This window comes from Lathyrus oleraceus, chromosome 6 (genome assembly GCF_024323335.1).
Source record: "Lathyrus oleraceus cultivar Zhongwan6 chromosome 6, CAAS_Psat_ZW6_1.0, whole genome shotgun sequence".
NCBI lineage: Eukaryota > Viridiplantae > Streptophyta > Magnoliopsida > Fabales > Fabaceae > Lathyrus > Lathyrus oleraceus.
Genome location: NC_066584.1, coordinates 470,716,997 through 470,731,726, shown reverse-complemented (window position 1 = coordinate 470,731,726; position 14,730 = coordinate 470,716,997). Strand labels below are relative to the sequence as shown.

The window sequence follows — 14,730 nt, the reverse complement described above, 5'->3', positions numbered from 1 at the left end:
ATTGGCCATTTTTTACACTTAGGCGCCACCCTAGTTGGCGCCTACCCTTAATGGGTAGGGCAAGTCGCCACTAGGGGTGGCGCCTATGCCCAATCCATTTTTTTTTTTTTTTTTTTTTTTAATGTTTTTTTTTTTTTTAATTTTTTATTTATTTATAAATTTATGTTTTTTATTAAGTATATTAATTTATGTTCACACATATATATAAATAAATTTTTTTATTTATATATATATATATATATATATATATATATTAATATATATATATATATATTAATTTATATATATATATATTATATATAATTTATAAGTAATTAATATTATTTGTAAATTTTTGGAAAAAAAATTATTTTATATATGTATAAAGATATGATAGACAATATTTTTAAAGATAAAGATAAAGATATAAAGATAATAAACAGAAAATATTTTTATTTAAATAATAGACAAGGCAAATATTACAAAGATATGATTAATCACATATGATGCGGTCCCTTGTACGATCCGCACGGGGGAGGTCTAGTTACTCGCCTAGACGGTTCACGTGGTGGTGGTGCTTCCCTATTACCACCCCTTGCCCTAACACGCCCCCTTGCCGCTTGCCGTTGTGGTTCGGTCGAAGTCCCTTCAGTGCTGTAGGAAAGACGGGTCCCCTCTGCGCCCTCGAAGCTTTGTCTCGGTGGGACAAACTGACTACTGCTGGGTGCGCCCTCGAATTGTGGTCTTTGGTAGTTTAGGGTTGAATCGGGTTGGCCAAAGTGCAATGTTTGTTGTGGTGTGTAGTAGTCCTGTTGGTAGTCCTCTTGTATACCCGTGTCGGGGCTAGGTGGAGGACTGGAAGAGCTTGGGAAATTGTCGTGTTGGAAGTGTTGGTATTGGTGGAAGTAGGGGGATTGATATTGTGGTAGGTGTTGGGACTGTTGATGGTGGTGGGAATGTTGAGTTTGTTGTTGGTAGTCTTCATGGTATTGGGATTGAGTTTGTGGTATGTATTGTTGATTTGGTTGGGGGTGGACATGTGTTGTGGTTGTTGTTGTTGGTAATATGGTGGTGGTGGTTGTTGTTGGTAATAAGGTGGTGGTGGTTGTTGTTGGTAAAATGGTTGTGGTGGTTGTTGTTGGTAATAAGGTGGTGGTTGTTGTTGTTAGGAATACTGTGGTGGTTGTTGTTGTTGGAAATATGGCTGTTGCATCCGGGGATCGTCCAAATAGAACGGGTCAGACACAATCATTTCTGGATTGGTATTTGCTCTATACCATTCCACATATTCCCTTGTCGGCTTCATTTCGTTGGGCGCCACCGGAAATTGTAGAACATAGTGGGCACGGTCTTTCCACATTTTTCGAAACTCCTTAGCAAATTCCTTCCAATTTTGGGCATACCACTGGTGGCTGACTTTTTTTAGATGCCAAGGTTCCATGGACATTGGGGGGCCTGGGATGTCTTGATGCATTCCGAATTGAAGCTTGACACGGTCACTTTGGTGCATCTCCACAGTGGTGAATCGCATTATGGCCGTTTTTGCTGTCCAAACAGCTGCATCTTCGGGGTTGGGTTGATGTTCCAATCCCAAATATGGCCTCCAAATAAACTGCAAAGAAAAAAGTAAATATGTTATTTATCGAGAATGCATGACATTAATAAATCAGTTAGAAGTTGAGTGATTTAGTGGTAATACATCCTGTGCTCGGAGACGATCCAACAGTTGACGATAAAATATAATTTTATTTTTGGGGGTAAGACTGTAATCCAGTCCGGTTGTAATGAACCTAAACAAAAAAAGATAAATAATATTAGTTACAAATATTTATAGAATAAATATACAAAATGAAATAAGATCATAAATTTACCTAGTTGCGTAGGGGAAGGAGTAGTCATTAGGATTTTCTGGGGCTAGCCTCGGCAATCTCCACCACCCCCATGTTTGAAGCAAAAAAGCACATCCAGAAAATGTACAGTGCTCATTTTGTGCATTTTTACACAAAGAGCTATATAGGAATGCTAATACTGCAGAACCCCAACTATATGTGCTTATTCTATCAATGTCCCCGAGCAAACTCAAGTACATAAAATTTATGCTATTTCCCGTCCCTTCGGGAAATAGCAAGTTCCCAAACAATAGCATAATGTAAACCCGGGTTTTTATGACTTTTTCTTGTTCGGAGGATTCCTCAGTCAAAGTTATGGAGTCGTGGTACAATTGTAGGCTAGATAATTTAATACCCTGACCCCTTGCTTTGGCAGACCCCTCACCCTCGACCAGATCTACCCCCAACATTTGAACACATATTTGGTTAGGCTGTTGAACATTTCCGGTCATAGGCTTACCATCTATTCTAAGACCTAAAAGCATGTACACGTCCTCTAATGTGACGGTACATTCACCAGTTGGTAGGTGAAAGGTGTGTGTCTCAGGTCTCCAACGTTCACACAGAGCCAAAATGAATTTGGCATCAATGGTGGCATTTACAACATGCATTACATGACCGAAACCCGCACGCTCTATGTAAGGTACGCACCATGGGTCTGGATAAGGCATTGGGTGTGAACGTTGACGAAATTTATTGGGATCCTTTAAAAACAAACAATATAAAAAATCATTATATTGGACTTTTAAAAAACTAATTACAAACATACGAAAGAGGCAATGTTCAAGAAAAACATACGAATGAGGCAATGTTTGCCCTAGTTCCTCTGTGTTCTTGGCCCATGGTAAGAAGCGACATGACTGCAATGTAGGAAGAAGCTTGGTGGATGAGAAGTTTCGCCTGAGTTCTCTGAATAAAAGTGTTAGTGGTTGATGAAAACTTGCAAGAATGACCCTCTATTTATACTCGTTTTCAAGTAGACTGAATATGCAAAAATGTGACAAGTGTAAGGCATGCGTGGTAGTGTTGGCATGCATTGGTGGAATCTGATGATGCAGAAACGTGACAAGTGTAAAGCATGCGTGGGAATCTTGCATGCATAGGTGCAGACTAGGTGGGAGTTGTCTTGTCTTGGGGAAGACTTGGTGGAATCTGATGATGCAAAGGTGTGACAAGTGTAAGGCATGCGTGGGAATCTTGCAGAATAGGTGCAGACTAGGTGGCAGTGTTGGCATGCATAGGTGCAGACTAGGTGGGAGTTGTCTTGTCTTGGGGAAGCCTTGGTGGAATCTGATGATGCAAAGGTGTGACACGTGGAAGGCATGCATGGGAATCTTGCAGAATAGGTGCAGACTAGGTGGTAGTGTTGGCATGCATTGGTGCAGACTAGGTGGGAGTTGTCTTGTCTTGGGGAAGACTTGGTGGAATCTGATGATGCAAAGGTGTGACACGTGGAAGGCATGCATGGGAATCTTGCAGAATAGGTGCAGACTAGGTGGTAGTGTTGGCATGCATTGGTGCAGACTAGGTGGTTATGGGTAATCGATCTTAAAATTCACCAAAAGTTTATTTGATTGGAATGAAAAAAATAAAATAAAACAATAACTGATATCAATATTTTGGTGTCTAAATATATTTCTCGAACACATTTACATTAGCATAATTTGTTACTATGATGCATAATAGAACAAAGCCACAAGCAGAAGCTGTCCATAGCTGTAACTCTGGGATCCCTAAATCTCTTGCCACTCTTCCAGCCAACCCGAAAGTTCCATCAGCATGGAAGGATTCACATGACCCTGTGCTGGAAATGGTACGAATTGGTGGTGAAGACTTGATGGGGTCAAAACAATTATCTCCCATTGTGTGGCTGTTTTCAAATATACACCGTCATACAGAAAGGCTTGGTTAGCGAAAACCAAGGCAATTGAACTGGTGTACGGTAACTGGGAGGAATCATACAAACAACTACCACGCTACCTGGCTGCACTACGATTGTATTCACCTGGGACAGTTACTATAATGGAGACCTTGCCTGCACAATCCCCTGACGGAACTCGTCTAGAAGGTAATGGAATTTTCCACAGACTTTTCTGGGCATTCCGTCCCTGCATCATCGGGTTCACATTCTGCAAACCACTTGTTCAAGTCGATGGAACTTGGCTGTATGGGAAATACAAAGGATCGTTACTGATGGCGGTCGCACAAGATGGCAATTCAAATATTTTCCCAATAGCCTTTGCATTGGTGGAAGGAGAAACGGCTGCTGCATGGAGTTTCTTCCTTAAGAATCTTCGAACGCACGTGACTCCACAAGCTGGCATCTGCGTGATTTCTGACAGGCACGCTTCAATAGACAGTGCATACAATAATCCAGCAAATGGTTGGCATGACCCCCCGTCTACCCATGTTTACTGCATCAGGCATATTGCCCAAAATTTTATGCGGGAGTTCAAGGATAACTTCTTGAAGCAACATTTGATAAACGCGGGGTATGCCTTAAACCAACCTGGATTCCAATACTATCGCCGGGAAATAGTGTTGGCAAATTCTGATGCAGGGAGGTGGATCGATAATATCGACCGAGCGAAGTGGACTAGATCATATGACGATGGGGTGAGGTGGGGCCACATGACAACAAATCTTGTGGAATCAATGAACGGCGTCTTTAAGGGGATACGTAACCTCCCGGTAACCGCATTGGTGAGTGCGACGTATTTTCGGATGGCAACGTTGTTCGTAACAAGAGGCAGGCGCTGGAATGAAGTGTTGCAGACGAGTCAGGTATATAGTGATGCCTGCATGAAGTTTATGAGGCAGGAATCTGCCAAAGCCAGCAGCCATCGGGTTACGGAATTCGACCGCCATGGCCACACTTTTAGTGTCAAGGAAACAATTGACCACAACCAAGGGCTTCCCAGACAAGAGTATAGGGTCCTAATACCAGACCGTTGGTGCGACTGTGGTCAATTTCAGGCCTATCGTATGCCTTGTTCCCATGTCATTGCAGCGTGTTCACACAGCCACTTCGATGCATTATCGCTAGTGTCTCCAATCTACAAAGTTGCAACATTGCTCAATGTATACGACAATCCCTTTCCGGTGGTAGCATTGGAGGCGTATTGGCCAGAGTATGACGGGGAAATTGTTTGGCACAACGAATCGATGCGGCGGAATAAAAGTGGTCGCCCAAATAGCAGGCGCATTAGAACTGAAATGGACGTCGCAGAGAAAATGCAGAGGAAGTGTAGCATATGTAGACAACTAGGGCATAATAAGAACAAATGTCCATATCGTGGATCTAGTTCCACAACTTAGTTTTCACTTTCATAAATCTGTGTACCAAAATCATTTTAAATTAAAGTTTACTTTTTATTCCAAATAGAAGATGACACTTGAACAACAAACACAAACATCTAACATTACAACACCAATTACTAAAACAAAAACAAATACTGGAACAAAAACAAGTACTAAAACAAGAACAAGTACTAGAACAATAACAAATACAACAACAACATGACAAACAACCATTAAAATCTAAGAAATTACAACAGTTAACACTATGTCGTCTGATCCATGCATCATTTGGATGCAATCAATGTCGCTTTCAACTTCAACCCACCAACGTATCGTTTCTCCAGTTTCAAATGAGAACCTTGTTCTAAGCCTCTGAATCCTTCTGATGACTTCACCAGGTTGGTAATCTCCCTCTAACCAAGACATCAAGGACCTTTTTAGTTGGTCCAACGAACGGATGTTCCAAAATTTCATCTCCATTGGGGGTTTCAAAGGCGAGAAAATAACATGCCCATCCCTTTTTAAGATTACTGGTTCAGGATCCGGGCGCCTTGATGATGTTCGCTGCCATGACGACGGTCTTGGGGATGCCATGAACTCAACTTGATACAGAAGGTGGTAGGAAACAGTGGTGAAGAAAATGCAAGGAAATAACACTTTATTTATAGGAAAAGATCTGGGTTGTACACCAGTCTACCTAACCCTAATTAGTGTCGCACTTGATTAATTAGGGTTTCAATTAGGTCATAACTACCAAACTCGGATTATAACCGATCAATAAACCCTAATTATAATTGATACATTAACCTTAACATGAATAACCCTAATTCTCCCAAAAATTTATAAATAATATTATTTACTTATAAATTAAATTAATATATATATAAATTAATATATATATATATATATATATATATATATATATATATATATATATATATCTTGTAAATAAATATTTATATATATTAATTAAATGTGTATAATATTAATTGTTTATAAATTAAATTAATATATATATATATATATATATATATATATATATATAAATTAATATATATATAAATTAATATATATATATCTTGTAATAATTTTATTTATATATAAGTGTTAATATAAATTAATATAATTTATAAAAAAAATATATTTATCAAATATCTAATATTTAAAAAAAAAATTAAAAAAAAAATTAATAAAACATTTAAAAAAAAAAAAAAAAAAAAAGGGATTAGGCATAGGCGCCACTCCTAGTGGCGACTTGCCCTACCCATTAAGGGTAGGCGCCAACTAGGGTGGCGCCTATGTACACAATTAGGGCAAATTTTGCCCATTTGTGTAATTTTTTTGAAAAAATGGTTAATTTTGAAATTTTTTTTAAAATTTTGGATATTTAAAAAAAAAATTCACAAGATGCATGCAATTTGAAAGAAATTGGACCGCCTAAGTTGTTTTTAAAGATAATTTAATATTTCTAATTATCATCTCAAACATAAATTTAAATGAATGCAAGTTCAATGTAGGGTTAGTGAAACAAACAATCACATATGATATAACAAACTCACTAACAATATTTATCAACAAAAAATTCAATTAATTAAGATAGATTATGAGAACTTGATAACTAATTGTTCCTGGAAAATTAAGACAAACTTGTAAAATGAAAGGAGGATGAAATTGAGGAGAGAACTGCAAACTTGTGTTAAATTTGAATGAATGACATTCTAGGTATATCACACAAGCTTGCATCTTTCACTTCAGCTTCATCCTCTCTTGCATTTTTTTCATAGCAACACAAATCAAGTGTAATCCTACAAATACCATGTAAAAAAACATAAACTAGCAGTACAATATAATCCAACAAAAAATTATCAACATACAAAAATTTGTCAACAACAACAACCAACAACAAATCATGTGAAACATAACAAGGTCTTCAATCCTCATGCCTAGTTGAATTCTTGCAGTTCTTAAGGTCTTCATAGTTCTCAAGGTCTTCCTCTGATTCAGAATCAGTTGCATCCAGATTCATTAGGTCCTTCATAGTATCCTCTACCACCCTCATCATTTAAGGGTTAAGATTCTTGAAAAGAATTTTCTTATAGTCTGTTCCACCAGACGGTTCAACAACACTAATGTGATCCCTGACAACTTCAGCTTCCTTGACTTTGTTCAACCATAACTCCAACATATCAATAACCCCCTTTGTAACCTCAATTTTGTGGATAAATTTGTTGCTACCACTATTCATATTGAGAGAAGGATCTGAAATTTGAGAGAAGGATCTGAAATCTGAACAAGAAGAGAAATCCTTTTTCAAAATAATATACAACAACATACAACAAAAAAACCCATAAACTTTCGAACAAGAAGAAAATCATGTGAAGCATAACAACAACATACACGAAAATGAGAGAATAATGAAGAAGAAGAATATATTTATGTATGAAGAACAATACTGAGGTTATACTATAGAATAGGAAAGCTAATGACGAAAATGAAGAGAGAAAATGTGTGTTAGGGTTTTGCTGTGGAAGATACAGTGATACAATCAAGAAGCGAGAGTTAATTCGCTTATATATGGGTAAACAATTTCACCACGGTCGTATTCAAAAATTGTGATGAAATATAATGACTTTCACAATGGTTGACATTAACAAGTGTGTTAATAGGAATTTTAATTTTAATTTTAATTTATATATATATATATATATATATATATATATATATATATATATATATATATATATATATATATCATATTATAAGGACAACAAACGAAAAAGTAGGAAATTGTGGGAGCTGAGATTCGAACCATGTCACTCCATGAATGTATAATCATGGTTAATTAGTTTGACCGTAGTGCAATGTTTTTACATAAATATAAATAAAACGCGTCCAAAAATGAGGTATTATCAGGGTTAACGGTCATACCGTTGTAACTTAGTGTTATGAAAAGTCAATTTTGTATTATGGAATATTTCAAGAAAAATAACATTCAGTGGTCACTACGTAACACCATTTTAAAAAATTAACACTATTCAATAAAAAAAATTATCAACATTTCAGTGGCAGTGACACCATTTTCTTAAACTATCACTATTCAAGAAAAATAATATTTATAACAACATGTCAGTGGTAAGTGACACCATTTTCTCAAACTAACACTAAATAAAGTGTGTTACATACCAAAAACGTGATGACGAAGTTTCGTTCGAGTTACGTTTGAAAGGGTTGATGTTCAAGTTAATGTTGGAAGAGTTGTGTTGGAAGAGATGATGAAATCTAAGTTTTTATGAAGATGAAAATCACATAGGATATTTTTAAGAGAATGAAGATGAAACGAAGAGTGTTGATAGATAAATGAAAAGTTAGAGTCTAAGTATACGAAGTATTTATGAAAAAAAACTTTTGTGTTAATTATAAATTAATTTAAAATAAATAAAAAATATAGAAAAACGTTATATTTTGGAACATTTATACAAATGAATCCCTCGGTTGGGAAAAATAACCGAGAAAATATACAAATTAAAAAAATTAATAGAACAAAATGTAACACTTTGATCTTAAACCAATTAAAAAATAAAATAAAAAATAGAAACTACAATAACTATATATTTCAGTCAGACAATTTTTTTATTATTTTTAGAATTGAATCATTTTTTATTTTGATTATATTTTTGCTAATTTAGTACCTTATCCCACCAAGAATTTGGTAAAGAAACATATCTTTCAATTTGAGCGTTTAATAGGCTAGAGTCCTTATTAAACAAATCTTCTCCATTGAAGATGCCTTAGTCATCTTTAATAGTATTGTAATAGTGCATCAAAGAAGAGATAGATAGTGTCTGAACAGGTGATTGTGTAGGTAATGGCACCTGTCAGCCACCATGTTTTTTTCCACAGTTGGCCACTTTCATAAGCGAGACAGATCAAGGTTTACAATAACAGTTACTTTCACAAAACTGTCAACTAATAAAAGAGAAACTTTAGCACTCACCTTATATACTATTGCAAAATAGAATATGGTAGGTATTTTGCAACATTCATTATCCCAATCATAAACTTTTTAATACTTTTTGAAAAATCTTGCCCTCTTTTAAAAAAAAACAAATCTTGCACTCTATCATTACAATTAAATAAATTTAAAACTGACCGTGCATAGTTTTTTATTTAGTTAAGAAGCTCGTAAAATTTATTATAAAAAACATTCTAATTTTTTGTTTGTTTTTAAAATGCATTTTTTAAATTATTATAATCAGTTTTATTCAACCATTTTTTTCATTCATGATATAGTCAGTTTATTTAATCTGTATTAAGATACTGATATTCTCATATAATACTTAATCGCTAACATTATATTTTTAAGCAATAAATGAAATTGAAAAATATTCCAGTTTTATTATATAATAAGTATGTTAATTGGCGTATGATATTCAATTTGAATGATTTTTCTTATTGTTAAAAATAAGTCTAATCCATCAATATTAGAGTTATTGCCTTGTTTTAAAGAACGTTAAGACAATATTTATTTTTTAATTTTAAATACTTGTTTCTTTAATTTTTCAATACTAAATATAAAAGCAAAACATATTTTGATATATTTTAAATTAATAAAACCTATTTTAATAAAAATAATTTTTTGATTTAATATCTATAAAAGAAGTTAGATTTATATTGCTCGATCTAATATCACATTGGTTTTTTCTATGAAAATTCTTTTTTCACAAAATTTAAGTTCTCTATCCCTTTTCATTTGCAGTTTTGTAGAATTATGCCTTAAAAATCAAGTGATGAAAATAAAGAAATTGTAATTTGAGGTTTTCAGGAACCAAAGTTGTAAAAAGCTGAAAAGCACCACTACAAATAAACGGGGAATACGGCGGTTATAAATGTCATGTTCGGCGGTTCCAAGCGCCACAGTATTCCGTTTTTAAGTGAATTTTGATGCGGCTAGGAAACAAGTAACAGTTTTCTGTAAACCTCCGTACCAACCATAATATACTTATATTTAGAACGGTGGTTCTTTAATAGAACATTGTGGCAGTTTTAACTGCCACAATTTTCAGTGTGTTTTAAAAAGTAAAAAATAAACTTTTTAATATACTGTCTTACCCTAAATTTTGAACACCTTTCTCTTAACCTAGCGTTTAGATCACTAAGTGTCCATAGTCGGTGTATGTCACCTAATCAATCCCCAGTGATCTAAAATATCAAAGGATGACCATTTTGACTTTTTTAATCCATCTTGATTAATAGTTAATTTAAGACATTCTAAGGTTAATTTGAAATAATATTTTGTTTTAAGAATTAAGTATATATTTTTAATTAAGTTAATTAGATATTAATTTATATTATTACTAAAACCAATTAATTTTTTATTAGTTTGTAATTAAGTTAATATTGACTAAGTTACATTATTAGCTAAATTAATTAGTTGGTTAATTAGTTTTTTGAATTAATTAGGTTAATTTTTATTTAGTTAATTATAATTTTTTTAGGAAGCTTTATTGTAAAGCATTGATAATATTATTATTTTGGTTTAATGGATTGGTCAAGAGTTGACCGAACCAATGCCTAAGTCCAGTTCAGTTGGGTCAAGTGAATAAATCAATGTCCAACTCTACTAGGTCAATATTGACCCAATCCACCAATGAACCGGATCAAGTCCATGACCCAGATTCATCCCTAATCCCCAATTCAATTCCAAAGCCTAATCAACGTGCAATGAGAAAACAAATTGAATCAAAAGGCTACAATTCCAAATTGAATAAAAAACTTATATTATTAGAATTCAGATTCATTACAGGTTTCAATTTACAAATAAAATTGGATCAAATACAATCAAATGGGAAACCCTAATTTCTAATTATAATCAAATAAATCACAAGTTTCATAATACAATCAATCTAATTTAAGAGTCTAAACTTAATTTAACCTATAAAAACCTAAGTCTAATTGAGAAGAAGGGAGGAAATTTTTGAACCCTAAAAGTTGCTGCAATCCCTAACCCATTCACTAAAGCTCTTATTCTTTAACTTTTAAGGTTTCACATTGAAACCTTAAGTGGCTCCGAGCTAGACCTTCATCATTAACCAGAAGCACCTACTAAAGAAGAAAGAAAGAGATTATAGAGGATACAATCAAGGGAAAATCCAGACAAATCAGAAAAAAGGGATAAAATGCAACTTAATTTGGACACGGTATGGAAGGTAGGGATTTCTTTGAACCAATAAATATGTGATTGTGTGTAATTATTGTTTCTAAGTTGGTTTACGATTTCAGAAATTTTGTTATTTGATTTGTTGCTTGAAGGTTTGATTAGGGTTCATATGGGGTTGATCTATGGACCAGCCAGGCTTGAGGTTGATTTGGATAGATTTAGGGTATTTCTGGGCTCGAGTTAGGGTTAGGGTTCCTAGGGTTCACATGGGGAACCCCTAGGGTTCACATGGGGAACCCTAGGGTTCATTATTTTTGGGTTGAGGGTTTAAAGGTTTGAAGATCCCGATTGATGTTCAACTAGAGATCTGGGTTAGACGGGGTTTCGTACAGTGGTGATCGGGTTCTGGGTTGGTGTTCATCATTTGGATGAACACCAGTTAAAGGTTTGCAGGTTTCAGTTGAAGTTTAACCAGAAACCTAGGTTTGGTGGTGGTTAGAGGGGAAGAGAGATAGGGAGCGTAGAGAGAAGGATATAGAGCATAAAGAGAGAACTTAGTGAAGAGAGGTGAAGAAATGAAATATTCTGAAGGAGGCTTCTTTAAATACCTCCCCCATGTGGATCCTTGTAACGCTCATGTGGTTCACCCTAGACCAATTGTTTCGCTGACTCACTTGAACCATTGTGCGTGTGTGTATGTCATACCCCAAAATTTATCCTCCCCTTCCTATCTTTTTTCATAATTCATTTACATACATCAAATCATATCATGCATGACCATTGCATTTGTTCATGGGATCACAAGCATGGCCACATCTTGGGTTGTATCTTAACATTAGGGTTTCATCTTGTTTTGCCTAACAACTAACCCTAACTTCCACAAGAATTGGTACTTGTTTATTCTTATTACTCATATAAATGATCATGCTCCAAATCAAGGCAAGACAAAGGCCTTTTGATAAAGAGAAATACAAGTTTGTTCATGATGATTCAAAGGTGGTTCATGTGTTTATTTCCATGCCACATCACTTAATATTCAAGATGTTCTCAAGATAACTCAAGCCCTAAATAAGTTTTCATCAAGGTATGCTTATTTCATCATCATTGTGGCCTAAAATGTAAGAAAACATCAAGTTTTCACAAAGGGATACAAGTTGGTTTGACCTAATTTTCAAGTATGTCATGCAAGAAAATATTATTCAATATTTTCTCTTCCATAAAAATTTTCCACCATATTTTCGTATTTTTCTCACTTTTCTTAAATGTTCCTGACTCTTATTTTGACCAAAAAAATGTTTATTTTCTTATTACATTAACTAAATAATTAAAAAGAAAATGAAAAGAAGAGAAAATGAGAAACTGAAGACGGGTGACTGGAGACAAAAAGAAGATGCCGAAACCCTAATCTTCATTTTTCTTCCTCACTCAACAAAAATTTTACCATATAGAAGAGGAAAAAAATGGAATAGAAGAAGACACAAAAACAAAAATAATGAAGAGGCAATGCCCACACCCTTTATTCCATACACCCTGAAGCAAAACTCACATTCGGCGCCATTCTCTTGTTCCAAAGTCTACAAAATAAGGTGAGTTCTCTTTTATCACTTTGTTTAATCTTCTATACTCACAGGCGTGAATGTAGAATCCATGATTTTGATTCAAAGGTGATTTCACCACTGCTCAAAAACACATGCAAAGACTATGTGCGACACTCAAGTGAAAGGGTGTCGCCTCAAAGGTTATAGATAATGTATACAATCTTTGTTTTATGTCATCAGTTGTGGTGTAGAGTTTGGACGATTCTTTCTCATTTCATCTTTATTCCTTAGATTTAGTTGAACTCAATGCTTTTAAAATTCTAGTTAAGGATTCATTTTATGCAATTGTCATGGTTTAATTGGACTTCAATCTCTTGTTTTTTCATAAAGGTAACGATGTTGATAAATATGGACATAGTTAAGGAATTAGAGATTTTACCTCTTATTATTGCTTTTGTAGTAACTTTTGATTTTAAATATGAATTTCTTCGATATTTGATACTTGTTTAACAATGTTTTTTGCTCTGACTAGTGTGAATGTCTTCAATAGAAACCTAAGCCCTCACAAGAAAATGAGAAGGTATATCAATCACATACGTTGTCCCTCTCATAAGTTTTACTCATATCATTTATCTTATTTCCTATTTGTTGTAATGGTTTATGTAATTTCTTACATAGTGAATGGATATTTTTTTTAAGGAATGTGTTTCAATCAACATCATTGTTACATTTTGTATAAGTGTTTAAATAACATTTAGGAGTTGTTTAGATGCAGACTTACCGAGTAAATATAAGCATTTTAGTAAATATTTAGAAGTTGTTTAGATGCAGACTTACTGCTTTGGTTCTCCACTACTCCCACTTAAGCTCCTTTGAATCTCTTTATATCTTCCTCTTCCACCACAAATTTCCTTACCTTCTAATTCAAATGAAGAGTATTATCTCCTATGTCAGGATACTATGATGAACATGCTAGTAATGAATTTTCTTGGACAACTCCTTATTCATTCTCACCACTTGAACATAGGTTTGAAAGCCCCTCCTTAAATCACCCTCTTGTACCTCCTTGCCTTTCTTGATGACACCTAAGAATTGACCATGATATTTTCTCACGCCCTCCCCTCTACCGAAAGTCGGCTTAGACTATCCTTTAATTTGTTCCCCTAACCGGGCTTGTTAAAATTAACGTGTTGTAACCACCACTATCTTTAGTATGCATTATGAGAGAATTGTAACCATCACATTATAATAATTGTCTTTATTTAGATTTATGGTAGATTTGTATCATTAAGATTGAGAGAACCAAATAGTTCTCATCTTGATTACAAACTTATTGTCTCCTATGTCAGTTTCCTTCAAGCCTATATAAAAGTGAGTGTGTGGTGAACTCAATAATATAAGAGTATTCAAAAAGTATATATTTTCTTACTCTAAATTCTGCAACAATATAATTTAGCATATAACACCTCTAGAATACCACCAACAGTGTGGTATCAGAGCTGCAGAAACAAAAAAAATGGCTTCCATAAGTAACTCTTCCACATTTTATAGCAATGTTAAAGTTCCTTTTTTTGAAGGAGAAAATTATGATTTTTGGGTTGTTAAAATGGAGACTCTATTCAGCTCGTTGGATGTCTTAGAGTTCATCCAAAACGGGTATGAAGAACCAACACCAACAGAGGTTGAAGAATCAAGCCAACGACTTGAAGAATTGAAGAAGAAAAAGAAGATCACATATGCTGGAGTTCTCGGGATGATTCAAAGAGCAGTCTCTATATCCATTTTCCCAAGGATTATGAGAGCAAAAATATCAAAGGAAACATGGTATATTCTAGAACAAGAGTTTGAAGGAGACTCAAAGGTGAGA

The 14,730-nt window shown here is 34.4% G+C and overlaps 1 protein-coding gene across 1 annotated transcript; it reads right to left on the bottom strand.

The window, feature by feature from the left end:
- Positions 1 to 1,584: 1,584 nt before the first annotated feature.
- On the bottom strand, positions 1,585 to 2,203 carry LOC127096940 (protein MAIN-LIKE 2-like). The gene is made up of 2 exons (XM_051035466.1): positions 1,851 to 2,203; positions 1,585 to 1,769 (listed from the first exon to the last, which is right to left on the bottom strand). Exons 1-2 carry the CDS (start codon positions 2,123 to 2,125, stop codon positions 1,646 to 1,648), a joined length of 399 nt encoding a protein of 132 aa, XP_050891423.1. The 5' UTR covers positions 2,126 to 2,203; the 3' UTR covers positions 1,585 to 1,645.
- Between the last annotated feature and the right edge of the window lie 12,527 nt (positions 2,204 to 14,730).